General features: G+C 50.7%; 12 protein-coding genes across 12 annotated transcripts; 9 read left to right on the top strand and 3 right to left on the bottom strand.

Moving 5' to 3' along the window:
- Positions 1-276: 276 nt before the first annotated feature.
- Positions 277-2,918, top strand: N7518_000378 (beta-glucosidase; the record flags this gene model as incomplete). The annotated part of the gene is made up of 3 exons (XM_057181306.1): positions 277-346; positions 403-1,009; positions 1,073-2,918. The coding sequence occupies 3 exons, from the start codon at positions 277-279 to the stop codon at positions 2,916-2,918; spliced, it is 2,523 nt and encodes an 840-aa protein (XP_057046656.1).
- A 445-nt stretch (positions 2,919-3,363) lies between these two features.
- N7518_000377 (uncharacterized protein) lies at positions 3,364-4,806 on the bottom strand (the record flags this gene model as incomplete). The annotated part of the gene is made up of 1 exon (XM_057181305.1): positions 3,364-4,806. The coding sequence occupies one exon, from the start codon at positions 4,804-4,806 to the stop codon at positions 3,364-3,366; it is 1,443 nt and encodes a 480-aa protein (XP_057046655.1).
- A 1,243-nt stretch (positions 4,807-6,049) lies between these two features.
- met2 (homoserine O-acetyltransferase) lies at positions 6,050-7,607 on the bottom strand (the record flags this gene model as incomplete). Its single annotated transcript, XM_057181304.1, has 2 exons — positions 6,050-7,506; positions 7,571-7,607. 2 exons carry the CDS (start codon positions 7,605-7,607, stop codon positions 6,050-6,052), a joined length of 1,494 nt encoding a protein of 497 aa, XP_057046654.1.
- Positions 7,608-7,894: 287 nt separating this feature from the next.
- On the top strand, positions 7,895-8,451 carry N7518_000375 (60S ribosomal protein eL30; the record flags this gene model as incomplete). The annotated part of the gene is made up of 3 exons (XM_057181303.1): positions 7,895-7,964; positions 8,020-8,174; positions 8,356-8,451. The coding sequence occupies 3 exons, from the start codon at positions 7,895-7,897 to the stop codon at positions 8,449-8,451; spliced, it is 321 nt and encodes a 106-aa protein (XP_057046653.1).
- Positions 8,452-8,929: 478 nt separating this feature from the next.
- Positions 8,930-11,431, top strand: aguA (alpha-glucuronidase; the record flags this gene model as incomplete). Its single annotated transcript, XM_057181302.1, has 1 exon — positions 8,930-11,431. The coding sequence occupies one exon, from the start codon at positions 8,930-8,932 to the stop codon at positions 11,429-11,431; it is 2,502 nt and encodes an 833-aa protein (XP_057046652.1).
- A 665-nt stretch (positions 11,432-12,096) lies between these two features.
- On the top strand, positions 12,097-13,908 carry N7518_000373 (SAP domain protein; the record flags this gene model as incomplete). The annotated part of the gene is made up of 1 exon (XM_057181301.1): positions 12,097-13,908. The coding sequence occupies one exon, from the start codon at positions 12,097-12,099 to the stop codon at positions 13,906-13,908; it is 1,812 nt and encodes a 603-aa protein (XP_057046651.1).
- Positions 13,909-14,342: 434 nt separating this feature from the next.
- Positions 14,343-16,127, top strand: N7518_000372 (OSTA/TMEM184 family protein; the record flags this gene model as incomplete). Its single annotated transcript, XM_057181300.1, has 6 exons — positions 14,343-14,382; positions 14,433-14,583; positions 14,639-14,948; positions 15,006-15,131; positions 15,188-15,337; positions 15,396-16,127. The coding sequence occupies 6 exons, from the start codon at positions 14,343-14,345 to the stop codon at positions 16,125-16,127; spliced, it is 1,509 nt and encodes a 502-aa protein (XP_057046650.1).
- A 557-nt stretch (positions 16,128-16,684) lies between these two features.
- N7518_000371 (COP9 signalosome complex subunit 6) lies at positions 16,685-18,184 on the bottom strand (the record flags this gene model as incomplete). The annotated part of the gene is made up of 3 exons (XM_057181299.1): positions 16,685-17,136; positions 17,199-17,675; positions 17,743-18,184. 3 exons carry the CDS (start codon positions 18,182-18,184, stop codon positions 16,685-16,687), a joined length of 1,371 nt encoding a protein of 456 aa, XP_057046649.1.
- A 59-nt stretch (positions 18,185-18,243) lies between these two features.
- N7518_000370 (uncharacterized protein) lies at positions 18,244-20,193 on the top strand (the record flags this gene model as incomplete). The annotated part of the gene is made up of 1 exon (XM_057181298.1): positions 18,244-20,193. The coding sequence occupies one exon, from the start codon at positions 18,244-18,246 to the stop codon at positions 20,191-20,193; it is 1,950 nt and encodes a 649-aa protein (XP_057046648.1).
- A 294-nt stretch (positions 20,194-20,487) lies between these two features.
- On the top strand, positions 20,488-21,391 carry N7518_000369 (DNA-directed RNA polymerase III subunit C31; the record flags this gene model as incomplete). The annotated part of the gene is made up of 3 exons (XM_057181297.1): positions 20,488-20,595; positions 20,696-20,942; positions 21,021-21,391. The coding sequence occupies 3 exons, from the start codon at positions 20,488-20,490 to the stop codon at positions 21,389-21,391; spliced, it is 726 nt and encodes a 241-aa protein (XP_057046647.1).
- A 390-nt stretch (positions 21,392-21,781) lies between these two features.
- On the top strand, positions 21,782-23,878 carry tah18 (NAPDH-dependent diflavin reductase; the record flags this gene model as incomplete). The annotated part of the gene is made up of 4 exons (XM_057181296.1): positions 21,782-21,940; positions 22,000-22,175; positions 22,225-22,323; positions 22,384-23,878. 4 exons carry the CDS (start codon positions 21,782-21,784, stop codon positions 23,876-23,878), a joined length of 1,929 nt encoding a protein of 642 aa, XP_057046646.1.
- Positions 23,879-25,170: 1,292 nt separating this feature from the next.
- Positions 25,171-26,165, top strand: N7518_000367 (electron transfer flavoprotein subunit beta/FixA family protein; the record flags this gene model as incomplete). Its single annotated transcript, XM_057181295.1, has 3 exons — positions 25,171-25,221; positions 25,379-26,027; positions 26,083-26,165. 3 exons carry the CDS (start codon positions 25,171-25,173, stop codon positions 26,163-26,165), a joined length of 783 nt encoding a protein of 260 aa, XP_057046645.1.
- Positions 26,166-27,187: the final 1,022 nt, after the last annotated feature.

Here is a 27,187-nt window from a genome sequence, read left to right as displayed (position 1 = left end):
ATACGATTCCACAGCTTCCCCGCCTACACGGGCTGGTTTCACAATCCGACGCTTCATACATTGAAGGCCTGAACTCTTTAGTTTTGCGTATAAAAGATTGATCCTGTTCTTATTCTTCTTTTTTTCCGTTTGGATACCGAGTGTATCACTTTTCTATCTTTGGGATCAAGAACCTCGAGCTCATTGGACAGCTTCATTCTTATCTTGCAATTGAACAAGAGCGCAAGCAATTAATATACCCCCCCCCCCCAAAAGAGAAAAGAGAGCTGCTACATCATGCCTCGAATCGACGTTGAAAAATCCATCGAGGAGCTCACCCTCGGCGAGAAGGTGGCCCTCACAGCCGGTAAACCCGCTTCCCATTGCCAAAGATACAATCAATCCAAACTAACCTCACCCTAGGCCGTGACTTCTGGCACACACATTCCGTCCCACGCCTCAACATCCCCTCGCTACGCATGTCCGACGGACCAAACGGCGTCCGAGGCACCCGCTTCTTCAACGGCATTCCAGCCGCCTGCTTCCCGTGCGCCACCGCGCTCGGCGCAACCTGGGATACCGAGCTCCTCTCAGAGGTCGGCGCACTAATGGGCGAAGAAGCGATCGCAAAAGGCGCGCACATCGTGCTAGGTCCGACGATCAACACCCACCGCTCGCCGCTAGGTGGGCGCGGCTTCGAGTCTTTCTCGGAAGACAGTGTGCTCTCCGGCACGCTGGCTGGCCACTTCTGCAAGGCGATGCAGGAGAAGGGCGTTGCGGCTACTCTTAAGCACTTTGTCTGCAATGACCAGGAGCATGAGCGCATGGCTGTTAGCAGTATTGTTACTAACCGGGCGCTGCGGGAGATTTATCTCATGCCGTTTCAGTTGGCTATGCGCATTTGTCGCGCGCAGTGTGTTATGACGTCTTATAATAAGGTCAATGGGATTCATGTAAGCGAGGACAAGGCTCTTATCGATGATATATTGCGCAAGGAGTGGGGGTGGGAGGGGCTTGTTATGAGTGACTGGTGAGTTACGGTGATGGGTTCATTCTGTTATTTCGGAGGCTCACGTTTGGTTTTTGTTTGTAGGTTTGGTACCTACAGTACCTCGGATGCTATTATCGCTAGTCTTGATATTGAGATGCCCGGTAAGACCCGCTGGCGTGGTGATGCTCTTGCGCACGCCCTCTCTGCAAACAAGGTGGCCCAATACCAGCTCGATGAACGAGTGCGCAATATCCTCAATCTGGTGAACTGGGTTGAACCCCTGGGAATTCCCGAGGGAGCACCTGAGAAGGCTCTCAACCGGCCACAAGACCAGGCTCTGTTGCGCCGCGCTGCTGCCGAGTCTGTCGTGCTTATGAAGAATGAGGGTGATATTCTTCCCCTTAAGAAAGATGGGTCGCTGCTGGTCATTGGACCCAACGCTAAAATTGCTGCGTACTGTGGTGGTGGCTCGGCCTCTCTGGCTCCGTACTACACTGTCACGCCGTTCGCTGGTGTCTCTGCCAAGAGCAAGGGAGAGGTCAAGTACAGCCAGGGCGTGTACTCCCACAAGGACCTGCCGCTTCTGGGTCCACTACTGAAGACTGCAGACGGCAAGCCCGGCTTCACATTCAAGGTCTACAATGAACACCCCAACTCTGGCGAAGACCGAGAGGCCGTGGACGAGCTGCATCTGCTCGAATCCTCCGGCTTCCTGATGGACTACGTCAACCCTCGGATCAAGTCGATGACCTACTACGTCGACATGGAGGGAACATTCACGCCCGAGGAGAGCGGAGTCTACGACTTCGGCGTGACAGTCGTCGGCACCGGCCAACTCCTCATCGACGGCGAATTAGTCGTCGACAACACCAAGAACCAAAAGCAAGGCTCCGCCTTCTTCGGCACAGCCACCATCGAAGAAATCGGCACCAAAGAGCTCAAAGCCGGCCAAACATACAACATCCTCTTCCAATTCGGCAGCGCGCCAACCTCCGACCTAGACACGCACGGAATCGTCGCCTTCGGCCCAGGCGGCTTCCGCTTCGGCGCCAGCCGCCAAGTAAGCCAAGAAGAACTAATCGCCAACGCCGTCGAGCAAGCCAAAACTGCCGACCAAGTCGTCATCTTCGCCGGCCTCACCCAAGAATGGGAGACCGAAGGCCACGACCGCGAACACATGGACCTACCCCCAGGCAGCGACGAGCTGATCAGCCGCGTGCTAGCCGTGCACCCGGACACAGTCGTCGTGATTCAGTCCGGCACGCCGGTCACCATGCCCTGGGAACACAATGCCAAAGCCCTCGTGCAAGCCTGGTTCGGCGGCAACGAGTGCGGGAACGGAATCGCGGACGTCCTCTACGGCGACGTGAACCCCTCCGCCAAGCTGCCGCTCACCTTCCCGCGCCTTCTGCGCGATAACCCCTCGTACCTGAACTTCCGGTCCGAGCGCGGTCGCGTCCTCTACGGCGAGGACATCTACGTCGGCTACCGGTTCTACGAGAAGAGCGATGTGGCGCCGGGCTTCGCGTTCGGACATGGTCTTTCGTATACGAGTTTTGCGCGCGAGGATCTGCGCATCGATACTGTTCCTGAACAGAGTAAGTATGCGGAGTCTGGGGAGCTGGTTACTGCGTCCGTGACGGTCTCTAATACGGGTGATGTGGCCGGCGCCGAGATCGTGCAGCTCTGGATCGTGCCGCCGGAGACGGGCGTTGGTCGTCCGGTGCGCGAGCTTAAGGCTTTCCAGAAGGTTTTCTTGCGGCCTGGTGAGAGGAAGACGGTGCAGTTGGTTGTTGAGAAGAAGTTGGCTACGAGTTGGTGGGATGAGGAGCGGGAGCAGTGGATTTCCGAGAAGGGGACGTACCAGGTTCTTGTTACGGGGACTGGGACTGAGGAGCTGCGCGGTGAGTTTGAGGTTGGGAAGACGAGGTTCTGGCTGGGTCTGTAGGGCTGTGGTATTTTTATTTGTGTTTGTCTTCATATAAGACCATGTCTCATGAGTGATGTTATTTTTAATCTGTGGATGTTGGCTTGGCATATGGTCATACGAAATTTTAATCCACATGTTTCGGTATTTTGAATTGGATTTTCTATTTTATTGTGGATTTCGAGAAATGGAACCTGGTGAAGCACTGGTTTAACTAAGTAGAAAGTGTGGTGTGTTGAAATGAACATAACTGACATGAAGCTGCGAAATAAAGTAACAAAATACATGAACATCCCCAGAAACCAGCAATAGATATGATAAATGGTACAAGAACAAGAAAGAAAAAGGGTATCTACGTAGAACAGAATAGACACCTAATATCAAAAGCCACGAATACGCCTCCCAGGGCAAAGGAATCAAAAAATAACACCTCAAATCCCTGCAATGCATATTAAAACCACAAACCTCATGACCTACTGCCATCAATAAACTCATTCCCATTGTCATTATCCTTCTTCCTCCCCAGCCCAGCCAACTTCCTCAGCAAGAGCGAAGCTTTATTCCGCCGGTTGTTTTTCGGTAAATTGGGCATATCAACCGAGTAAATACGCTCCTGGTGCTTACCATCTGCCAAGCAAGGAGACGAGTAAGACATGCCACGGTTGGGATCGGCAAACGGTGGATATAAGTATCCGCCAGGGGAATCTTCCTCATTCGTCGAAGCACTACCCAATCTCGAGATACCTGTTTCGGGTCTCGACAATGTCTCTCTTCCAGAGCCTAGTAGCGAATCTGGTGTGACTTTGCCGTGGACATTTAGGTCCCGATCCTCCCAGAAATCCTTCGGCGGCCATTCACGGGAGCGTAATGACCCTGTTGTTCGGTTGCAGGAACTGTAGAAGCGCGCCATTGGCTTTGCCTGTTTGGCTTCGGTTGGCGCATTTTCGTCGATGAGACAGGGGATGTCTCCGCTCACGTGAAGCCAGGTTCGGCCTGTCCAGCCGAGAGGTGCTTCGTGTGGGGAGATGGCCGGGGAGAAAGTCTCGGGGATCGCATTTGTGTCGGTGGCAATCTCGTGTGGATGTGTCTTGAGCTCGGACTCCGTGACTTCGAATCTTTTGTCGGTGTCATTGAGCGAGCTGACTGGGCTGTGGAGTGTTGTGGGCTTGGATGTCCATGTCCACTCGCTGTTCATTTGGAGAGGACTGTAGAATGGAATCGAGCTTGGAGAGCAAGTTCGCCCCCTTTCCTTATCTTCGATTGTTATTTCTAGACTCTGGCCCTGGGAGCGGGTCCCTGGTGATGGGCTATGTGGCGGTGAGGCAGAGGGTTGTTTGTTATAGAACCGTGCTGAGGTGTTGGTGCCCGACACGCTGTTGCCCGACGGTCTCCTTATCTGGCTGGGAGAATTGATCATACCAACGCCGGAATCATGTCTCTTGGTGCTTTCTGCTTGGAGGTTGATCGCCGACAGAAGAACGACATGCTGTTTTAAAGAAGGAGCTGCGTCGACACTGGGCTGATTTTGTCCGACTGTCACGGCGCTGCGATAGGACAATCCAGCTGGCATTCCACGGTCAATGCTGTGCGATAGCATAGCGCATGCATGCTTGATATCATCTTCGAGGTCTTCTTCGATCTCTTGGCGGTCGATAAACGGTGATGCAGGACGGAAGTAGCCCGGCTCATCTGTGAAACTGTAGCCCCCGGTGGGACCAGGGTCCCTGTGCCATGTGGGCTCGGCGTGGGTGGGAGACTCGGGGTTTGTTGCTGACCGGGGACGACTGCTGGGTGGGCTGACTTCAATGGGCGAGACCAGTGTTGGTTCCAGAGCCCGCGCGGAGTTGCTTCTGGTGAATGTCAGACGGTGGCGTATTTGGGATGCTTTTGCTGATAGCTTGTGTTCCATCTCGTAACGGTTTGTCTTTGTTTGTGTCTGATGGTCAAGCAAACAATGAAAACGAAAGAGAGATAGAGGAAAGAGCGCCGACAATCAGTGAAAATGGCCACTGATTCCAGGGCAGTCCACTGCAGCCCAAACGACTGGCTCTACACCTGCAGATCAGATCCAGGCAATTTCCAAACTATGTGAGGTCGTAAGAGGGAAAATTCAAGAACCGTTGTCGGCACAACTGTCTGGTATGCGGGGGGAGGGGAATGCAGAGCAGGAACATAGTAGAAGAGAGACCCTGGGAATACGAGATAATAAGAAAGAAAAGGGAAAGATAGTGATCTTACTAGTAGTTCTGCACAGAACTATCGTCCACTTAGATAACACTCGATATCCCCTTTCGGGCCTTGTTCCTGTTTTCTACACAATAAAATTGAAAAATCTAAGACATTCCTATCCAAAGCTATCTAGCTCACCCGGCTAAACCAGTTAGATAGGTTAATAACGCCCATATTGAAAAGGGTCTAAGCGCCCAGTACACATGTAGTTAGAGCAGGGTGCTAGTGTGACTCAAATCGAGGACTTTTTGCGCCAGTGACATCTAGACGAGTCTTCTTCGCAGTTAATTACTTGAACCACGGGTTATCAGAAACATGGCCTATAGACAAGGTGTATATTAGGTACAACATAGCCTCCGTACCTGATTCCAACCGTAATTAAAAGCATCAATAGCAGAATAACAGAAGAGCAGAGCAGAATACCCTGGGCCCTGAAAAGCCCCGGGCCGCCACCTAATCTTGTTTCTGACCATTCAGCTCGGGCCAAGTTATCTTTGCCCTGGAGCTACGGAGTTGCGGATCTACGGAGTACTTTTGTCCAGGTCATCTTCTTTTCTGATTTATTTTTCTAAATAATGTATGTCGCAAAGATAACCAATGGCTATCAATACCGAAAACGGACCCATCACTCCCCGAGGTATCCTCCCGGGGGAAATTGACCCGGTGGGTCGGATGGAGAGCAGTTGGATGCTTCTTTGACAGTCTTCTCGGACAAGGACAATTACCAAGTGAGAGACGGGAGAGGCAGTTGGATGCTCATCTCCCTGACTGGCGGAATGGAAAAAAGAACGGCAACCCTACTTCCCCTGCGCCACGACATCTATCCGGTCGCGGACCCCTGCACGGGATTCTGGACCCAGTTAGAGCATGGGATTGGCTGCAGAAATCACTGCGCCTGACAATACTTTTTTTATTTCGCCGCTTTACCAAGCGGTGATATCCTCCACCTCGGCCTCGCCGAAGGTGCTGCTCTTGGTCAGCTTAGTGACACTGGCCACAGCGGCACCGTCGCCTGACTTGGCCATGATGTCGGGCAGGACTTCGTGGAAGAATTCGACGATGTGGCGGTTGACTTGCTCGAATTGAAGCAAGAACGCGTCGTGGCCCTCGGGGCTATCGATGCGCCGGAGGCGGGAATTGGGGATGCCAGCTGCAACCTCTTCTTGCTCCGCGAAGGTGAACAGACCATCCGACTCAATACCGATAACTAGAGCTGGCTGCTCTACGCGTCCGAGCGCCTCAGTTACAGTATCCTCAGTGTCGGCGCTGGAATTGCCGCGCCGGCGGGACACATCATGCGTATCGAGCTTGCGGGTCATGGCGATGTAGCAGTTGGCATCGAATCGCTTGACGAATTTGTCACCCTGGTAACGAAGGTACGACTGTGCAGAGAAGTAGGTCGGTGGACGAGGACGGCCGGATGCTGTCAGCTTGGGCTTTTCGTCGACCTCTGGGGCGAATGTTTTGGTGCCAGAGAATTGCGGGTCCATGAACTGGACATCGGCCTTGTTTGCAGGAGCCGGTGAGCCTTGTCTGCTCTCCGAACGTGAAGTTGTCCCGCCACGGTGTCCGTCGTTGTGGATGGCCCAGTGCTCGTTCGGGGGAGTGGGGAGCCTCTCGGTGCCGTTGATGTTCCGCGGCTTGGTTGGATCCGGTACATTGCGACCGAACCGAGACTCGAATGAATTGCGGCTACGGTAAGTGAGGAGTGCTGACATGCGAGCGGCACCGAGGCCGGTGGCTGGCGGGTCGTTGAACGCATAGTAGCCATCGTCATACTTCGGGTCACTGTAGATGCTCTGTCGTTGTGCCTCGCCCCAGCTGATGCACCACGCGGAATGGCGCGCCGAAGTCGCAATGGGCACAATAGCTCGCACATAGTCTTTGCCGAAAAATGCGTATTCCAAGGTGAGCATTCCACCCATGGATCCTCCAACCACCGCAGCAATCTGCTTAACACCGAGGTCGTCCAGCACGAGTTTGTGGATGTTGACATCGTCACGGACAGTCGTTAGGGGGAACTCAGGTCCATAGTAGCCATTTTCAGGCTTACCATCCTTGTAGGTCACAGCACTAGCACTTCCGTACGGGCTGCCCAGACTGTTAAGGCAGATCACGAAGAACCGGGAGACATCGAATGCTTGGCCAGGACCACCAAGAAGAGGACCCCACCAGTCAGCGACATCGGCACTGCCACTAAGAGCGTGGCAGATCACCAGCACATTGGCACCATTAGGAGCGAGTGTTCCGCGAGTGGTGTATGCGACCGGGACATTGTGAAGGGTAACACCGGATTCAAGTTTGAAGGACGGGATGATCGCAATGGATTGATCCTCGATCAACTGGGCATAAGGGTTCTCAGGTTGCGAATCGACTCTCTCTACGGGATTTAGTAGCGGTTCATTGGGAAGAATTGGGAAGGATAGAGTGGAGGATAGACTGACGGTATTGCGCAGTAGGGGCACTGCTAATTTCAGCCATTGTGAAAAACAACAATTTGCAAAATGAAGAAAAACAAGAGTTGGAAAATGAGAACAGGCTGTACTTGTAACAAAATCGAGTGAGTCAAAAACCCCCGCGCCTTGGAATAACTTGGCTTCCGGTCCCGCTGGCAGAAAATAAAGCGGTATTTGGTCACGTGTATCTTGTCACGTGTGGCTAGGGCTCGCTCCACACTTGACCTTATTTCTCATCTGTGCGAATTTTCTTCCTCCGTAGCCAACCATCCAACAAACCTTCTTACGAGCCAACCCCTCAAAACATTCAAAATGGTCAAGACTAAGAAGTCCGGTGACACTCTCTCCTCGCGCCTGGCGCTTGTGATGAAGTCTGGCAAGGGTACGCAGCTTTTCTCGATCGCACAATTCAGCAATTCGCTAACATTTTCTCTCAGTTACCATGGGTACCAAGTCCACCATGAAGACTCTCCGCTCTGGCAAGGCCAAGCTGGTCCTCATCTCCGGAAACTGCCCTCCTCTGCGCAAGTCCGAGCTTGAGTACTACGCCATGCTCGCCAAGACCCCCGTTCACCACTTCAACGGCAACAACGTACGTTCCATTCCCCTTTCCTTCGGGTCGGCAGCCTGAAAATGGCTGTCGCACCTCGGAGCCAGCTACACTACTCAGAGAAGAAGTCGGTCAAAACTACCACTTCGGAGAGTGAAGTTGCTCAGCGAAGGGATTACCGAAAGGAATCCCGGAGAGCGAATTGGACTAACTCGCCCTATAGATTGAGCTCGGTACCGCTTGCGGTAAGCTCTTCCGCTGCTCCGCCATGGCTATCCTCGATGCCGGTGACTCCGACATCCTGAGCCGTGAGGCTTAAGCGTGTCGCCCTGTTGCGAGCCAAAAAAATAGAATCTTGAACCATTCTTGAACAAAATTTTCCCCATGAATAATGATGAATTACGGAAGTTCCAAGCTAGGCATATTCTAGACAAGTGCCAAGATACTTGACCACTTGTTAAATGCGCTTGTCCTCGGACTCACCATTTCATAGAAATAGCCTAAATGTAATACCTAAAATGCATTCTATTATCATGAGTCTGCCCGTTCATGTCCAACTTAGGCTTTATCCTACCCCTATACGGCTTCGTGGCGCTGATCTCGATCCTAAGAAATCAGCATTGATGTCCGTGCCTCATTGAACCCCCCGCAACTCCGCAATCCTTGCGGGGAAGCACTGTAAGTACATACAGCCTGTATTGCCTAGCTTGCACAGATCACTCATTTAGCCTGAAGTTTTCCAAGGAGGAACTTGATCTCCAGTGAGTGATGAAGTATGACCAGAAACTCTGGCCACAATGCGTACACTCTTTTTTTTTGCCTCTTTGTGCTTTGCAGCTGCTGAAATTGGCCTCAATGGCTGGCTGCGGTACGCATCATTACCCTGTTCAGGCCAATGCCATTCCAATCTCCCGTCCAGTATCGTCTCCCTCAATGCGACTGAGACAAGTCCGGTGTATGTTGCGGGGACGGAGTTGCAGAATGGTCTCAAGGGTATTTATGGGAAGAGTGTGCAAGTCACACACAACTGCAAGACATCCTCAGTCGTTGTTGGCACGGTTGATCAATATCGCAAAAGCTGTGGCGCTGTGAACAGTGTACCTGAACTGGAAGAAGATGGCTTTTGGCTCGACACGAAAGGGGGGAATGTCCAAATCCTTGGACAAAATGAGAGAGGTGCTCTCTATGGCACCTTTGAATACTTGTCCATGCTTGCTCAGGGAAACTTCTCCAAGGTCGCCTATGCAACCAATCCTTCTGCACCTATTCGCTGGGTGAATCAATGGGACAACATGGATGGAAGAATCGAACGCGGCTATGGTGGCCCCTCTATCTTCTTCAAGGACGGTCAAATCGTCGACGACCTAACCCGTGTGGCTGAATACGCCCGTCTTTTGGCCTCGATCAGAATCAATGCTGTCGTCATTAACAATGTCAATGCGGATGCTACCCTCTTGAATCTCACAAACCTCGACGGGGTGGCTCGAATCGCCGATGTCTTCCGCCCATACGGTATACAAGTTGGCCTATCGCTCAATTTTGCATCCCCTCAGACTTATGGAGGGCTCAGCACATTCGACCCCCTCGATGCATCTGTCATCGAATGGTGGTCGAATATTACCACTCAGATCTACGATCGAGTTCCTGACATGGCTGGGTACCTCGTCAAGGCTGACTCGGAGGGACAGCCAGGCCCCCAGACATATAACAGGACCCTCGCAGATGCAGCGAATCTTTTCGCGAAAGAAGTCCAGCCCTACGGTGGCATCGTTATGTATCGTGCGTTTGTCTACAATCAGCTGAACGAATCAATTTGGACGGATGATCGTGCGAAGGCTGCTGTGGAATTTTTCAAGGATCTAGATGGCGAATTTGACGACAACGTGGTGATCCAGATCAAGTACGGCCCTATTGATTTCCAGGTCCGCGAGCCAGCATCGGCATTGTTTGCGAATTTGTTCAATACCAGTATGGCCATCGAACTACAGGTTACGCAGGAATACCTTGGGCAACAGTCGCATTTGGTCTATATTGCTCCTCTTTGGAAGACCATATTAGATACCGACCTCCGCATCGACCACCAGCCATCATTAGTTCGCGATATTGTGGCTGGTAGACGGTTCAATCGCAGACTAGGCGGATCAGCAGCTGTTGTCAACGTAGGCACAAACACCACCTGGCTTGGTAGCAACTTGTCTATGTCAAACCTATATGCTTATGGTCGCTTGGCTTGGAACCCGGCAGACGATGCCCAGGACATTCTGCAAGACTGGATCAGACTGACTTTTGGGCTGGACCGCAAGGTATTCGACACCATCACTCGCATATCCATGGAATCTTGGCCCGCCTACGAACAATATAGTGGGAATTTGGGGATCCAGACCTTAACAGATATTCTATACACTCACTACGGTCCAAACCCTGCCTCCCAAGACAACAATGGCTGGGGCCAATGGACCCGCGCAGACCAAACTAGCATTGGAATGGATCGGACAGTGGCAAACGGTACAGGTTTTTCGGGCCAGTATCCGGATGAAATCGCTGCAATGTATGAGAACATCGAGACCACACCAGACGATCTCCTATTATGGTTCCACCATGTAAAATACACTCACCGTCTGCACTCGGGCAAGACCGTTATTCAGCACTTCTACGACGAGCACTACCGCGGAGCCGAGACTGCACAGACCTTCCTTACGCAGTGGGAATCGCTTCATGGCAAAATTGATACTGAGCGATACAACCATGTTCGGCACTTCCTAGACTACCAGAGCGGCCACTCAATTATATGGAGAGATGCAATCAATGACTTTTATTACAATCTTTCTGGGATCCCTGATCAGGCCAAGCGTGTCGGTCATCACCCGTGGCGTATCGAAGCGGAAGATATGGAGCTAGATGGCTACGAAGCTTACACCGTCAGTCCCTTCGAAACAGCCTCGGGCTCAGTTGCAATTGTTACAACTTCCAACAGTAAAGCTGGCACCGCTTCAACCAAAATAAACTTTCCCTCTGGCACCTATGACCTTGCTGTGAATTACTACGATGTATACGGCGGTCAGTCGCGGTGGAAGATCTATCTGAATAACCGAGAAATCGGCCAATGGGTTGGTAATAGTGAAGATGTATTTAGCCATACGCCTTCTATCTATTTAGATGGACATTCGGCGATTCGTATCAAGTTCCGGGGCGTTAAGATTCACAGGGGTGATACTTTGAAGATTGTCGGTATGCCTAATGGCACTGAGCTGGCGCCATTGGACTATGTGGCTTTGCTGCCAGCGGGTATTGTAGATTAGAAGCACTCTTGTCTATGTTGGTTACCTCTCTAAGTGCAGTGTTTTATTTAAACTAGTTACTGTATGACAATCTTCTGAAGAAAAGTGGTAGTAATGAAGCAGGTAGTAACACGGTTTATATAAAGCAAATAATGTACTCTGTTCCACATGTGTAACATCTGAAATCTTCTATCTAGTAGTGATACTATGTAGTCCTAAGTTGAGATAGGAAGCAAAGCCATCCTCCTGTAGGCGTCTTCATTAATGTCCTTTTCTCTCTGTGCATCTTGACCGTATGACCGCAATGCTAGTTTACTTCAGCCGCATCTGATTTATCAGTCTGCTATAGATAGTTAATTTATGTGCTTGAACAAGCCTATTTGGACTTTCTTGAATCTCCTTCGAATCTCTCAGATAGGTCTTATCTTTCTTAATTGATTCAACTGATTGAGAGAGGAAACTTATACGTTGTAGTTGTCCGGTTAAATGGTTCAGATAATATTGACGCTAGTCCATATATGGCTAGCGTCCTACATCATAGGCGCGCATTTCCATTTCCATCGCGTCCCCATATTCAATCCCTGCGCTCCAACCAATTGTCTTATTCTTTCTAAAATAAGCAACTGGTCTCCTCTTATTCAAAGTTGACTTTCCCCATCGACCTTTGATACGGAGAATTTGTCATCATGAGTGACTATTCATCGTTGAAAGTGGCTGATTTGAAGGCCGAATGCAAGAGGCGCGGCGTCTCTCAGGCTGGCCTCCGCCTCAAGCAGCAATTCATTGACAAATTGATCGAGCTTGACTCACAGACAAACCAGGTTACGACTGCAGAAACAACTCCAGCAGAAGAATCCACCGCATCACAGCCATCTGCGCCGGATGCTGTTTCACAAGCGACGTCGCAGCCCGAACAACCAGAGAACGAACAGCTTGAACAAGGAAAGGATGAATCAATCTCACGGATTGATGAAACAACAGCACCTGTTTCAGTGTCAGAGCAAGCTCAAAATGGACACACGCAGGCAGATGAGCCGACCCAAGCAGATGAAGTTTCGGCCGCAGATGTGAAATCGCAAAAAGTTGAAGACGTCGCAAAGCCTGCCGAGACACAAACAGATACAATTAGCCCTAAGGATCACAATGTTGCAGCCGCGTCTTCCCAGCCAACCTTGGAAGAAGCAACCCAACATGCGAAGAACGAGGACCCTGCGAACGCTCACGAAAAACCGATCACCGCTGCCCAGACTTCTGAGACTGACACGGCATCTCTCCCGGTAGAAGAGGCATTGGAGGACACCCGCAAACGGAAACGCCGCAGCCAGAGCCCGGCTCCTAGTCTAGAGGAAATTGCGAATAAGAAGGCTCGCGCAAAGGAAACAACCCCACGCGCGTTGCTGAAAGACGATGAGGTGTCTGCTTCTCGCGACGGGGCGCTCGGCGATTTGAAGCCTGAAGACCAGATTTCAACAGAGAACTCCACAGACAAGCAACCTATCGAGACCCAAACAGATTCACACAAGACTCCCACCAAGCAAGATGCTCGGTTCCGCAACCTATTTGCACCTACCGGCGCATCCTCCCAACTCACCTCTCCCCCGGGAGATATTACAATGCAAGATGTAGAAATCACCCCTGCGTTGCACCCTGCAACTTCTGCCCTCTACATCGACGGCCTCATGCGCCCACTCCAGCCGACTGCACTCCGCAAACACCTAGCCAGCCTCACTTCCGCCCCCGGAACCCCCGATTCCGATGATATTATTGACTTCTATCTTGATGCTATCAAAACTCACTGTTTTGTAAGCTTCACCAGTATCGCAGCCGCCTCGCGGGTTCGTTCCGCCGTCCAAGGGACTGTGTGGCCCAACGAGCGCAACCGCAAGAGCCTTCGAGCCGATTTTATCCCTGATGAGAAGATCAAGGAATGGATTCAGACTGAAGAGAAATCCCGAGACCGCGCTGGCGCTGCTGCCCGTTGGGAAGTGAGATATGAGACCACTGATGACGGAACTACGGCTACCCTCGCCGAGGTGGGCTCCACTCCCTCTGGACGACGTGAATCAGGTTTCAATCGTACTCCTCCCTTGGGCCCGCGCCGTGATATGGAACAATATGGCCGTCGCCCCTCATATGCGCCTCCCGCGGCTCCCGCGGCTCCTGTCGCTCCTGTGGCCCCCGTGGCTCCCGCACCCTCGTCACGACCTGGACAGGGCTTCAAGCCTCTGGATGAATTGTTCGAATCTACCACTACCAAACCCAAGCTGTACTACCTTCCCGTTCCACGTCCCGTTGCCGACAAACGTCTGGACCAATTTGATGAGCTGATTAAGAAGGGAACATTCCCACGTCCTGGTGGCGACGAGATGCGGCGAATTACTTTCGAAGCAGAGGATAAGTTCATCGACATCGGCCCCGAACGATTTGGACCTGGACCTCGTGGACGTGGACGTGGACGTGGACGTGGCGGACGGCGTGGGGATTCCTGGCGGTCTTGAACTTTCGAATGCTCAAAGCATTGCCATTGGCCATGTACAATAGACTCTTAGCGTCTGCAAATAAGAATCCAATGTCAAAAAATATGTAGCGCCCTGTATTATTCGCCCAATACAACATATATTGTACGTGTTGGGTCCACTCAAGCGGTTAAAAATAGATCATAGCCCTACAACATAAAGACGCTTTCAGCTTCCGGTGATCCCTAGGATATCGGCGGATTATGAAGAGCTGCCAGATTATGCATAACCAGTCCACAACGTCATCTCCTTTCCTCGCTTACTCCGGACTTCGTATGGAAATAGTTGCTGCTTCAATATTTTCTTGTTGATCACCGGTGGCGTCTTCCCCTGTCGATCCGGATAAGAAGATAAAGGGGAAAAAAAGGTTCACTCCGTCAACCGTCCTCTTTGCCATTTTCACCCTAGCAGCCATCATGGGCTGGCCAGTGTGTAATACCACAGAGACCGAAACAAGTGTGTTGCCCCTCCCCCCGCGCCTTAATAGGGTGACTGATCGGAAATAGTTGAGGAGATCGCACTCTGGGATGGTGGCATTTCATTTCATCTCCTCGCGCTCTTGGTGGGCGGCGCTTGCGCTATTATCGCCTGTCTTGTATCTTTCGCCCTGATTATGCTACATGCGACACATTACAGCAAGCCGATCGAACAGCGACAGTAAGTGCGCCTCTCTAGGGTAGCGGTTAAGGCATCCCAAACATTGCTGACATAGTCCTCGTCCACGCAGTATTATCCGCATCCTATTCATGGTCCCCGTCTATTCCCTTGTCGCATGGCTTAGCATATTCTTCTACCAGGACTCCGTCTACTTTGAGGTCCTCGGCGACTGCTACGAAGCGTTCTGTATCTCCGCCTTCTTCTCCCTCATGTGTCACTATATCGCCCCGGATCTGCACAGCCAGAAGGAATACTTCCGTGGTATCCATCCGAAAGAATGGCTCTGGCCGTTGAATTGGTTTCAAAAGACCTGGGGTGGCGAGCGCCTCTGGCGGACCCCGCGCAGTGGATTGACATGGTTCAATGTAAGATGATGGACTTGAACAGATGTCGGGAGTTTTAGAATACTGATCATTGTGCAGATTGTCTGGGTCGGGGTATTCCAATATTGTGTCATGCGCGTTCTTATGACCATTGTTGCGGTTGTCACGCAGGCTTTTGGGCTTTACTGCGAGGCGTCGCTGAGTCCCGCGTTTTCGCATATCTGGGTATGTGGCTAAGTCTTGCGCTTCATCCTGTCGATCCACTAATAACCTATTGATAGACCATCGTCATCGAATCGGTCTCTGTCACTATCGCCATGTACTGCCTGATCCAGTTCTACCAGCAGACCAGCCAAGACATCAAGCAATATCAGCCATTTTTGAAAATCGTGTCAATTAAGCTCGTCATTTTCCTGTCATTCTGGCAGTCAGTAAGAATTTTCGCGTCATCTTCTGATAAAGTGATTTATTAACTCGTATTTACTTTAGACACTCATCAGTCTTCTAGTCTCCGAGGGCGTTCTTGCGTCGACTGAAAAAATCGCCCTGAACGATTTCAAAGTTGGGCTCCCGGAGCTGCTGATCAACATTGAGATGGCTATATTTGGTATACTCCATCTCTGGGCCTTCCCATGGGAGTGCTACGCTCTCTATAACCTGCCAAGTGAAGTGACGGATTTCTACGGCAACGGCAAGGTGGCATATCAAGGTGGGCGCTATGGTGAAAGGGCCTTGATTGATGCCATGAACCCATTGGACCTTCTCAAAGCCATCGGTCGAAGTGCCCGCTGGCTGTTCGTCGGTCGCAAAAATCGTATGCTGGACCCCAGTTATCACGTGCAAGACCAGTCACTCGGCCTCCAGCCACCCCAAGATGGCCGCGAACTCACCCAACACGGAACTGGCACGCCTGGAGGCGTAATGGGCCGCTATGGGGACCGGCCCTACGAAGAGGACGATGTGCTTCTGGCCAACGCGCAATCCAACCCTGAGATATCGCTCACGGGCACTTCGCCGTATGCGTCGGACCTCGATGAGTTCCAAAACCCGCCAACTAGATTCTACGAGCGAAGCCCGTCATCTTATGACGATTCCAGTCCTGACAATCTGCAGTCGGAATCGCCGATCCGCGTTTCCTCGCCCAACGGTCCTCTCCGCGAGCAATTCCCTATACCCATTCCGGATCCTTACCATCCTCCTCCTCCGTATCATCATTCATGATCCATGTCTATGATTCAATTATAACTCGGTATAGACAACACATCTCATATTGGCAGGGCATGCTTTGTATGCATGTTTCCCCTGTTATTGAGCTGCAAATTTGGTTCTTTTACCTCACGCTACCCATGAGCACTTCGAGATTTTTTGCGCTTCTACTTTTCTCTTTTTGTCCCGTTGTTTGGATAGGTATGGATACCCGCCTGTTGCATAGCGGCATGTTTTTGTTTTTTTGTTCTATTCTTATTCCCTTATTCCTTTCATTATTATTTATCTGCTATATCCCCATCGACGCACATTCTCCTAGTATCGTTGGGGTTATATTTCTTGTATAGTATCGTTTGGGCTTGGCTTCTAGTGTCACCGATTGGATAAGGAAAAAAGAAGAAGAAATCATATCGAAGTTCGTTATCTCGTCTAAATGGCCTTAAATGGGCCAGAAAGGAACACTGTCTAAGCAAAGCAAGTGAAAGACTAGGCCCAAGATCCGGCATATTACCATTTGGGTGGGGGGGGTTTATTTTCATGGACTGATCGTGGAAACACTGAAGAACTGGCTATCACGAATACATCCCACTTCCAGGACCTCCACGCCCACCTGGGCCATAGAAATCCTCATTGAAGCCCCTTTGGAGCATGGAGGAATCCTTGCGCGCGGTGGCTACGTGACGCGCAGTCTGGATGACTGCAGATTTGCGGCCCAATTCGCGCATAGCCTTAACGTTGTCGCCAAGTTGGCCAAGTAGCGAGATCAATAGGACGTCGTTGCTTTGCGAGAGTACTTCGGTGGTGAAGGTGCTTTGCTCTGACGGAGAAAGGATAGAGAGGTGCGAGAGAAGAGAGTTGACGTTGCGGAGGATTGGGTGTGACAGCTTAGTGGCGGATGTATTTTCCTTTGATCGATCTAAGCTGAAATCCGCCTCTGAGAGACTGGAGAGGTAGGATTTGATGAGGGAGATGCGGGATTCGAGGGTGCGAACGGCATTGAGACGAGTGCTGAGGCTTGCGATTACTTTTCAATCGGTTAGTATCAACCATCCATGCTGCAGTTGTGTTGAGACTGTGAAAACTTACACTCTTCATCCTCTTGTGAGAGTTCAACCTGCGAGCTCTGCTTATTTGGCTCTTTCTGTTCTTTCTGCTTCGCACGCTTGGTTGGCTCCTGTGTCGCATTCAAAGAAGCGGTGCCAGAGGCCTGGACAATAGTATCGATACCAATCATCTCTGATTCTCCCGTTTCCATTGAGTAGGGCAGCTCCCTGAATTTGATATTCGGCACCGACTCCTCGCCATCAACCTGCATGTCCTTGCTTGCATCGGGGGCAGTATCGCCTTCATGAACACTTTCGTACACGGTTAGGGGAAGTTTGCCGCCATTTGAACTTGAAGCCTGGAGCTGTGAGGGGTGGAAGGCGAGGAAGACGGCAGATTCGTTGTAGTCCTGGAGAATCTGTCGATGGAGGGGGAGATGGGCGTCATTTGGTCCGGTCCATGGCGCGGTTGACCACCATCCAACAAGGTCGAGCGCGGGGTCTTTGTGCACATCCTTGACTGTAATATGGTCAGTTTGTACTCGCTAAGAGGAGACCTAATTGATCTCGTGAGGGGTTTCGCGTACACTGCTGAAGACGTTCTTCAAACCATGCCGCCGGCAAGATAATCTCATCGTTCAGTCCACAAGTAACTGGACACTCGAACGTTTGCTCAAGTGTTATCTCTCGTCCATTCTGCTGGCCTAAAAGAGCGCCGATTATCGGCCCATGCTGCTGTCGGGCAGCGTGTCGGGTAATTTGGTCGGAGACAGTGAGAAGAACGAGTGGGTGTAGCTGGATATGGAGACCCGAATCGGATGACTTCTGAGAAACTAGACTCTGTGGAGGCTCCATGACTGTAGGCAATCCTGGGATGCGGAGGAACTTGTGGTGAATGACTGAGTAGTAGAGACGGTTAGTCGATGCGGTCATGTTTGGTCGGCTTGGTGTTGATGCCTGAGGCTGATACGAGCTTTCCCCGCGGCGGAGGCGCGAAGGACGAGCTTCACCTGTCACGAAGGCGTCCATCTCAGTTTGAAGTCTGTGAATGGTTTTTGAAAGAACTGAAGATATCCCAAGAAGTCACAATGTCAGTCCCTTCAACCTTTGATGCAGTGAAATCACACCTCGCTCAAGTCCAGGAGAACCCCTCCACGGCTTTGGACATTCCTCTCATCGACAAGTTGAAGTTGCAACTAGTCGAAACCACCGACCCCGTGGTCCCTGCCACTCTTCTGTCGCAAATCTCGGCGCTCCTTCCCATCTTGCAAGAAGACCCTACGCCTATTACAACTCTCGGCATCCGAGCCACCGCCTACTTCACATTCACCAATCTCCAATCTATCGATCCCCCGATCAATCTTGTCGCTGGCTTCAAGGCCCCATCACCACCAATCAACCTCCTAGCTCTTTCACTGTTAGCTAAAGCTGGGCAAAAATACAGTGAAGCTGCTATAGTTGCTGGTGATTCGGATTTGGTGGCTTCACTCGTGGAGCTGTGGCTTTCAACATCTTCGGGCGAAGTCGCACAGGCTGCACTTGACACATTATGGGCGCTTTTGGAGGTTGACGTTGCGAATCACCTGGAAAATGGAGAATATGAGCATACTGGTGATGCAAGTCATGCAGGACAGGGACTATTGTGGAGGAGGATATTCACTGATAAGGATGTCTACGGTCTATTGTTCGGGCTATGCAGCCTCCAGAGTGATGCCCCTGGTGATCTTTCTAAACGCGAAAGAACGATCGCACAGGGCAGGCTGATGACACTCCTAGTGAAAGCCGGAAGATTACGCTGGGACATCATCTCAACGACCCAAGTACCGGAAATCGAGGCCAAATACCAGAGCAGTAGTCTCCTTCATTTCGCAACCTGTCATATGGTCCAAGTGAGCGATGTCTTGATGTATATGACACTGCTCAACTTCTTCCGCGAGCTGCTAGAGATCGATGGACCGGGCCTCGTTGCTCGAAGATCTGTGCAGTCTACTTCGACTTTCTCGTCCCCTGCCCTCGACTTCCTTGTCGAACACGAACTGCATTCTAAAGTGCTGAGTTATTATCTCGATGAGTCCAAGCTAGACTCGGTGGATCTTATCTACCTATCCGGCCCAATCATGGCATATGTGGCTCGATATGCCGAGATGTATCCCAACCACTTGTTGCAGAACCCCTCTACCCTACTTGACGCGATTATCTCTCGCATCAATAGATCCCTCGCCATTGCTAGTGCACAATGGGCACACGGCGAAGCACCCACAGGTCACCTTGCTATTTTAGCTTCACTGCCCCGAGTGCTTCTCGTAGAGGCAGGTAGATATGGTGCCAACCCGGTTCTTGCAATTCCCACAAACCCTCCGAACAGTGAAGCTCTGGGCGTTCTGGCGAAAATTTTCCACGGACCTCAGCGAACTGGAATCTCTGATTCAATGAACTTGAACACATCCGGCTCAACTCCAACTGACTGGGACCGCGAAGCAGCCGCAGCGCGCATCCTCTACTTCCTCTATGTCAACCAACACCCCACTTTCTGGGACAATGTCGTGGGTGCTGCCGACGTCCTAGTGATGAAAGATGTTGCTTTGTCGGCTATTTCTTTCATGGGGGCTATTACAACAGCGAACTGGAAACTCTCACCTTCAGCACCGGCCAACACCAATTCATCGTGGTTCCAGCTGCCCTCCGAAAAGGATCTAGATCAGCTATCCCCGGCTACTAATGGGGTTTTCCCCACCTCTGGAGCATGGGCAGTTCTCACTCCACCTGCCCTAACCACCCTTCTTCCATATCTTTTCAAGCCACCTCGCTCCTACGCTGATTTCGTCGGGGGTGGTGCAGCTGATTCCCAGAATGTCGTTTGGAAAGTTGCCACAGCGAAACATGATGTTATCGTAGCGCTGCACAACCGGTTGCAAGAAACAGATGGCCAAGTGGAAGGGTTTGAGGATATCATGCGAACCCTCCAACAGCGTGTGAACGAGGGTCCCCGGGGACCCGTGCAATTTGGCGGTGCTGAAGTAATGGCTGCCGGGCTATGAAGTCGCAATAAATTTGAAAAGCACATGAAGCGGTCTAGTTTATTCTCGTGTATTCTTTCTCGTGTTCAATTAAGAACAATATCAAGCTCAAGTCTATTGTACATGTACTCCGTAGAGATCTGCATTGTTATCTTAGCGCGGGGAAGCATTTAGAGAATCTGCCAGCCCTAGTGCTGTTTCGGGTGGGCGGTGAAGAAATATATTTTTCCGGAGTCATCATCTATCCGCAGCTATTTCATGAAGAATATTCCATATTCGCTAACCCATAGTAATTGACGTTTTATTACGGCAATTATGTCACGTCGTGGGGCGCCAAAGGGCAAGAAACCCCCCGGCACAGAGTTTACTTGGGACGCCGACCCTGGTGGGGAGCCAGACACAGCTCCAACGCCGTTATACCCTGTATGTTTGCTTCTTGGCCTGGCTCTCCAGGAAATCTTCATCTTTCAATCCAATCCCCACCATGTCGAAAGCTACAGAGCCTAACGCCCTCTTTCCTCAGAAATATACTGTCCCCTTTGCTCGGAAGTTGAGCCCCGCGGAACAAACCCAGGTAGACTACTACCGAGAGTTGCGCGAGAGCTTTCACGAGGGTCCCTACTACTCTGTTCTCGATGCGTCATCTTCCAACGCCAAAAAAGGCAGCGCTGCGCGCGCCAACTTTGACGCTTTCCACGGCATGCCCGCTTATTCTGGGCGGTATCAAAAGAAACGGCGCACTCTCCCCAAGATCACCGGACGATCTTATTGTAAGTTATTTTTACCAGCGTTAATCATTTCTTTTCTACGGCTGCATACGACTAACCCCGCATGCTTGAACCACTCAGTCTTGAAATTCTTCCCCCGCGAGCTATGGCAAACCCTCCAGCCAAACTTCCGACCCGACGCGTCCCTAGATGGCTACCAGGCCCAGGTTTCAGCCGCTGGAGTGAAGCGCGGCTTCGAAGATGAAGAAGACGATACTGGACCTGCGAAGCGCGTAGCTGTCGGCGAAGACGAGGATGAGGGCGATGCAGATGCGGACGAGGCCGCATTGCTTGATGGGGATGATGAACAGGAAGAGGAAATTATAGACGACGACTTCTCCGACGATGATGATGAAATGGGCGGCGATTACAACGCCGAACAGTACTTCGATGACGGAGAAGACGATGTGGGTGATGAAGACGGTGGAGGTGGTGGCGACGATGACTTCTGAAAAGCAGATTCACGATACCCTTTTTTTTCTTTCAATTTAGCCCTACTATGGCTCTTCGGCGATCTGGTTTATGCCTCATTGGCATGTCCTGTATATCTATCCAATGCCACTGTGAATTATTCGGTGTGCTGAGCGCAGATAACTCCCAGTAGCCCAGGCTTAGACCTAAGATTCTTAACATAATACAATCATAGAATTAAATTATCCTCAATGTCTATATATTCAAGGTACTCTTAAGAAACAATGCATCCGATATAACCTTCCGATGTCGGCGGTAGATAAGGCGGTGGGCATTCGATAAGAAAGGTTGATTGGCCTTTTGATGACGTCAGCCGATTTTTGGAGGGGCAAAGCAGAAATTGTTCAGACACTTCCACATCAGAGCGCAGAATGGGCGACACCCAAAGTCCACGTCCCTTAGAACGGTCTGTGCTCATTCTCTATGGCTCCGAAACGGGCAATGCGCAGGAAGTGGCCGAGGAATTGGGCGCCTTGACTGAGCGGCTCCGTTTTGCGACGCATGTATCCGAGTTGAATCAATGCAAGCCGGTATGCACTTATCCGCAAGACAATGATCCTCTACAGACCTAATACCCCTGAAATTATAGGAGTCCCTTTTTTCATACACACTCACCATATTTGTGGCCTCGACTACCGGGCAAGGCGATTTGCCGGCCAATGCGCGGTCTTTTTGGAAGTCGCTCTTGTTGAAGAAGCTACCTGCTACCTTCTTGAATGGCATAAATTTCACTTGTTTTGGGCTGGGGGATAGCTCGTATCCCAAGTATGGAACCTATACCACAATTGTGGTTTTCAATGGCTGATTGTGATAGATTCAACTGGGCGATACGCAAGCTCTATAAACGACTATTACAACTAGGCGCAAATGAGATCTATCCCACAGGCGAAGCAGACCAGCAACATCCAGAAGGGTGAGTACTATCTTGATCTTCACCCTATATGTCCACGACTTACGTGGGTTTGACACACAGACTCGAGGGAACTTTCCTACCATGGATGACGGACTTCCGAAAACATTTGCTAGATAGACATCCTCTCCCTGATGGACAGCACCCGATCCCAGACGATGTGCAGCTCTCACCAAAATGGAAGTTGCAGTTGGCGGTGGAAAACGATTCGGCCCCAATACCCCAAGCTGCAGTCGCAAATGAACATCAAGCTTCTACGGATGAATATCCGGGACTACACCATCTGGACCATGACTCCCGACCCATCCCACATACGCTATGTGCGACATTGACTGAAAATCGGCGCGCAACTCCGCAAAAGCATTGGCAGGATGTGCGCCACATTACCCTGACCGTCCCAGGCCTTGTCTCTTACGTTCCTGGAGACATGATCGCCATCACACCGAAAAGCTCTTCGATTGACGTCCAAACCCTTATTGATTTGATGGGTTGGAACGATCAGGCAGATCGACCAATCTCTCTCGTTCCAATGGGAGATATTCCATCACCGCCACCCATTCCTGGCCTCGACTCATATCCCAACCTCACTCTCCGTGCTCTCCTCGTAGACTATCTCGACGTCAAAGGAATACCCCGCCGGTCCTTCTTCTCGACGATTGCACATTACACCAACGATGAAATGCACAAAGAACGGTTACTAGAATTTACAAATCCGGAATATCTCGACGAGCTATGGGATTACACGACACGCCCACGACGTAGTATACTTGAGATCTTGCATGAGTTCGACAGTGTCAAAATTCCCTGGCAACACGCAATATCTGTTATCCCGGCCATGCGCGCCCGCCAGTTTAGCATTGCCAGCGGCGGAAAACGCAAGCAGACTGCTGATGGCAATACACAGTTCGAATTACTCATTGCCATTGTCAAATACCAGACAGTAATCAAGAGAATCCGCGAGGGAGTCTGTACCAAGTATCTTTCCGTGCTCCGGCCAGGGAGCACCCTTCAAGTCCAGCTCCAACCCGGCGGTCTCAAGTCATCAGTTCAGCAACTAACCGCAGCAACCGTGCTTATTGGACCGGGCACTGGAATTGCACCCCTGCGCTCCATCCTCTGGGAGAAAGCGGCACTTGTGCAGGCTTACCGCGAGCAAAACCCTGACGTCAATCCACCGATCGGCCCGACAATTCTCCTATACGGAGGCCGAAACCGAGAATCCGACTTCTTCTTCGAGGAAGAGTGGACGGAGCTCAGTAAGCTCATCCCGCTGCAGGTGATTACTGCTTTTTCGCGTGATCAGCAACGCAAGGTCTACGTGCAAGATACCATTCGCGAGAACTTCGCGCTCTTCTTCTGTGTGTTGCATGATATGCAGGGGTCGGTTTACATTTGTGGTTCCTCGGGCCGCATGCCGCAAGCTGTGCGCGAGGCGCTCATCGAAACCTTCCAAAATGGAGGAGCTCCTTTGCCGGGGCAACCTTTCACCCGTTCCCAGGCTGAGGGCTATCTCATTAGCATGGAGCAGACTGGCCGTTACAAACAAGAGACTTGGTGATCACTGTGAATACTTGGTTTACACCACAGCATAGTATGAGACATTTTCTATTGTACATCTAGTTATGGAAAGATGCCCTTGGATATGTACGTAAATCAGATAGGAGGTCACAACCTGTATCTACAATGCAATACAATGTCAAAGCTTAGACATTTACTCATTTCACAGCTCATTATCATGAAAGTATATATCTGTCTATCTTGCATGTATTTAATGATGACATTGTCTACTATGTACCTAAATAGCTAGATGTTATTCTCTGTCTGCCTCTAGCTTTGGTATACAATGTCATTCTTGTCCAAATTCTTTAATAGTTCAATGGCGGTTTGGCCGAGTGATTCAAGATGATTCAGTCACATGTGGTTTGCGGGGATAGCTCACTAGAGAACTACACGAAAGACATATATGTTAGGGCTAGGCGTTGACACAACTATACAATTCATGACCATATCAACAGACTACAGTAGACTATTCTTCTCAGTCTTGTCAAATGCAAAACAATATTCATCATCCCAATATGCAAACCGCTGGCTGTATGGTTAACCTCGGCAGGTCGGTCCTGTGACTACGGCGGAGAATTGCGGCCGTCGGTAACCTATATCACTTCCATAGCTATGTAACCGCCGCCTTTTTCTATTTCCTCGTTATTTCTTAAGAGAACTTGCTTGTGTTCTTGAGCCGCTCTTGGTTATATTGATTTGGTTATGAGCGGAAATGGTTATATAGCGGGCACGCTACATGACAACCAGCTCCAGTGCTCCAGTGGGGTGTGTATAGAAGATGAGATTGTAAACCGGTAGCACATAATAAAAGGGATATATATGTATCCAAACGAGCATTCATTGCTCCGTACATAGTCTCTTTGCTGTATTGCCCTCTTGTATCCTCGAATAATACAAAGGGCAAGGTCTATGGTATACCGCCATAGCATACTTCTAGATACGTTCGTTGTACAAAAGTTTCCAGAGCGTTGTTAGTCAAGGGTAGACAATTTGGAACGGCTATCAAGAGAAGTCAAGCTTAGCGTCATATATCCCAGAATAATGAATGCCCAACTTACCTATAGGATCTACGCGGGCGGCGTTCATGCTCCGACCCCAAGCGCTTGTTGCCATAGTGGCCGCAAAAACGAGCGGTATATTGAGGAATCCGTGGCGCGACGAGGTTAAACTCGGGCCGCGTCGGCGTTTTTTACCTCTTGGCACTCCGTCACCGCACGCTTTCTCCTCCGAGCTTCCAATCTTCCTTATATCAACTCAGGAATTGGCTGTTGCTCGACTACCAATTACAAAATGAGTGGCTTAAGGATATTGGTGCCCGTCAAGCGCGTGATCGACTATGCGGTAAGTCAAGTGCCCATTCAACTATAGCCCCTCCAAGTACAGCTCTGCGCGACCGACGCTCTGAGCTGTACCTCTCAACCAACAGGGTTGTCGTTACTCCCCAGCACTCACTCTGGGATTGGGATATCACAACTGACACCAAATCTGAATCTAATAGATCAAACCCCGCATCAACAAGGCCCAGACCGGTGTCGAAACCGCTGGTGTCAAGCACTCTCTGAACCCATTCGACGAGCTCTCAATCGAAGAGGCCATCCGCCTGCGCGAGCGCAAGGGACCCCTTAAGGTCGAAGATATCCTCGCACTTTCCGCCGGCGGCCCGAAGACCCCTGATGTCCTCCGCACCGCCATGGCCATGGGCGCTGACCGAGCCTTCCACATCGACGTACCGGAGAAGGGCGACGCTGGCCTCGAGCCGCTGACCATCGCCAAGATGCTGCAGGCCGTCGTTAAGGAGCAGAACGTGAACCTCGTGCTGCTCGGTAAGCAGGCCATTGACGGTGACCAGGGTCAGACTGGTCAGATGCTCGCTGGTCTGCTTGGGTGGCCCCAGGCTACCCAGGCCAGCAAGATTGAGATTAAGGATGAGGCTGGTACCATCGAGGTTACCCACGAGGTCGACGGTGGTGTTGAAACTCTCCGCACCAAGCTGCCTATGGTTATCACTACGGATCTGCGCTTGAACGAGCCCCGGTACGCTAGCTTGCCCAACATTATGAAGGCCAAGAAGAAGCCCCTTGAGAAGAAGACTCTTGCCGATCTCGGTGTCGAGGATGTACGGAAGTTGAAGACTGTGAAGGTTACTGGTATGTGTTTCTGGTTCTGCTATTTGGTTCGTGGGATTGTGCTAACATTGGGTAGAACCCCCGCCACGAAAGGGTGGTGGCAAGGTCGAGGATGTCGATGGCCTTATCGCCAAGCTTAAGGAGCTGGGTGCGTTGTAGATGCGCTAAGCTTGCTCTTGATTACACTGCGTTTCTATACCTTCGCCTTTGAAATGTTACCTACTAGATTGGAATCGTCTTGCGCATTTCTCCCACAGTTTCTGATGGGCATGCTTTGTGGCGAGGCATGTGTGCATCTATTGGATGCTAGATCTATAAATCAAAACATTCTTTGTATTTGATAGTATGTACTAGTCCCACTAGTTCCAAACGGGTTGGCGTTGTATTCAGTCAGGCATCTTCCCTAAGCATATAGTCATAGTTCGCCGGGGGGCCACACTAGTGCAAAATCGTGGATCGCAATCCGCCACAGGGGCGATAGAGTGGCTAGATCTCGTCTATGGACTAGGAACTATGCACGAAGTAATAGCCACCCCGTATAGGTATGGCCATATACAATATATATTACTCTTGCAAACTTGGGAGGTCTCTTTATTGGCAAAACTACCCAATCGGAACTCTATAGCGCCCAATTTCATCTCAGCCCGAGGCAATAATATACAATTTATCAGCCACATTGCCTAACTTCCCGATTGGCTGTGAAGGAATGTCCCGGGAGCCTCACAGCCAGAAGAACATTCTTAGGATTGATTGAAATTGCAAAAGTACTAAGGAAGGATAGTATGATTCTCTAATTCTTCCATTAGGCTTAAGTACATTTTAGTGTAGATGTGCTATGAGATCAGCGCAAGAGACGATCTTGCAATATATTAGTTACCCTTCATAGTGTGGATACACTAGAATATGGTGGTGGCGAAAGCTCAGCTGAAGTGATATCCAATCTCAAATATCTGCTAGTACAAACACGGGAGTATATAGGGAAAACCTAGCCGACGGATGCGTACGGAGGCATGGCCTTATAGCGTGGTCGATCAGCTCAGCCTAGTTGAGCTGTCATGTATGGGATCCACTGGGGCTTGAAGGTGGACAGGTCAAGGAACAAATGAACAATGACAATGTGTTTCATGTTCCGAGGTATTCTATTCGGCAGGGAATACTGAGTACTCCAGCATATAGGTATA

This window comes from Penicillium psychrosexuale (assembly GCF_028828465.1).
Source record: "Penicillium psychrosexuale strain IBT 29551 chromosome Unknown utg000001l, whole genome shotgun sequence".
Classification (NCBI taxonomy): Eukaryota; Fungi; Ascomycota; class Eurotiomycetes; order Eurotiales; family Aspergillaceae; genus Penicillium; species Penicillium psychrosexuale.
This window is presented reverse-complemented; position numbering and strand designations above follow the sequence as displayed.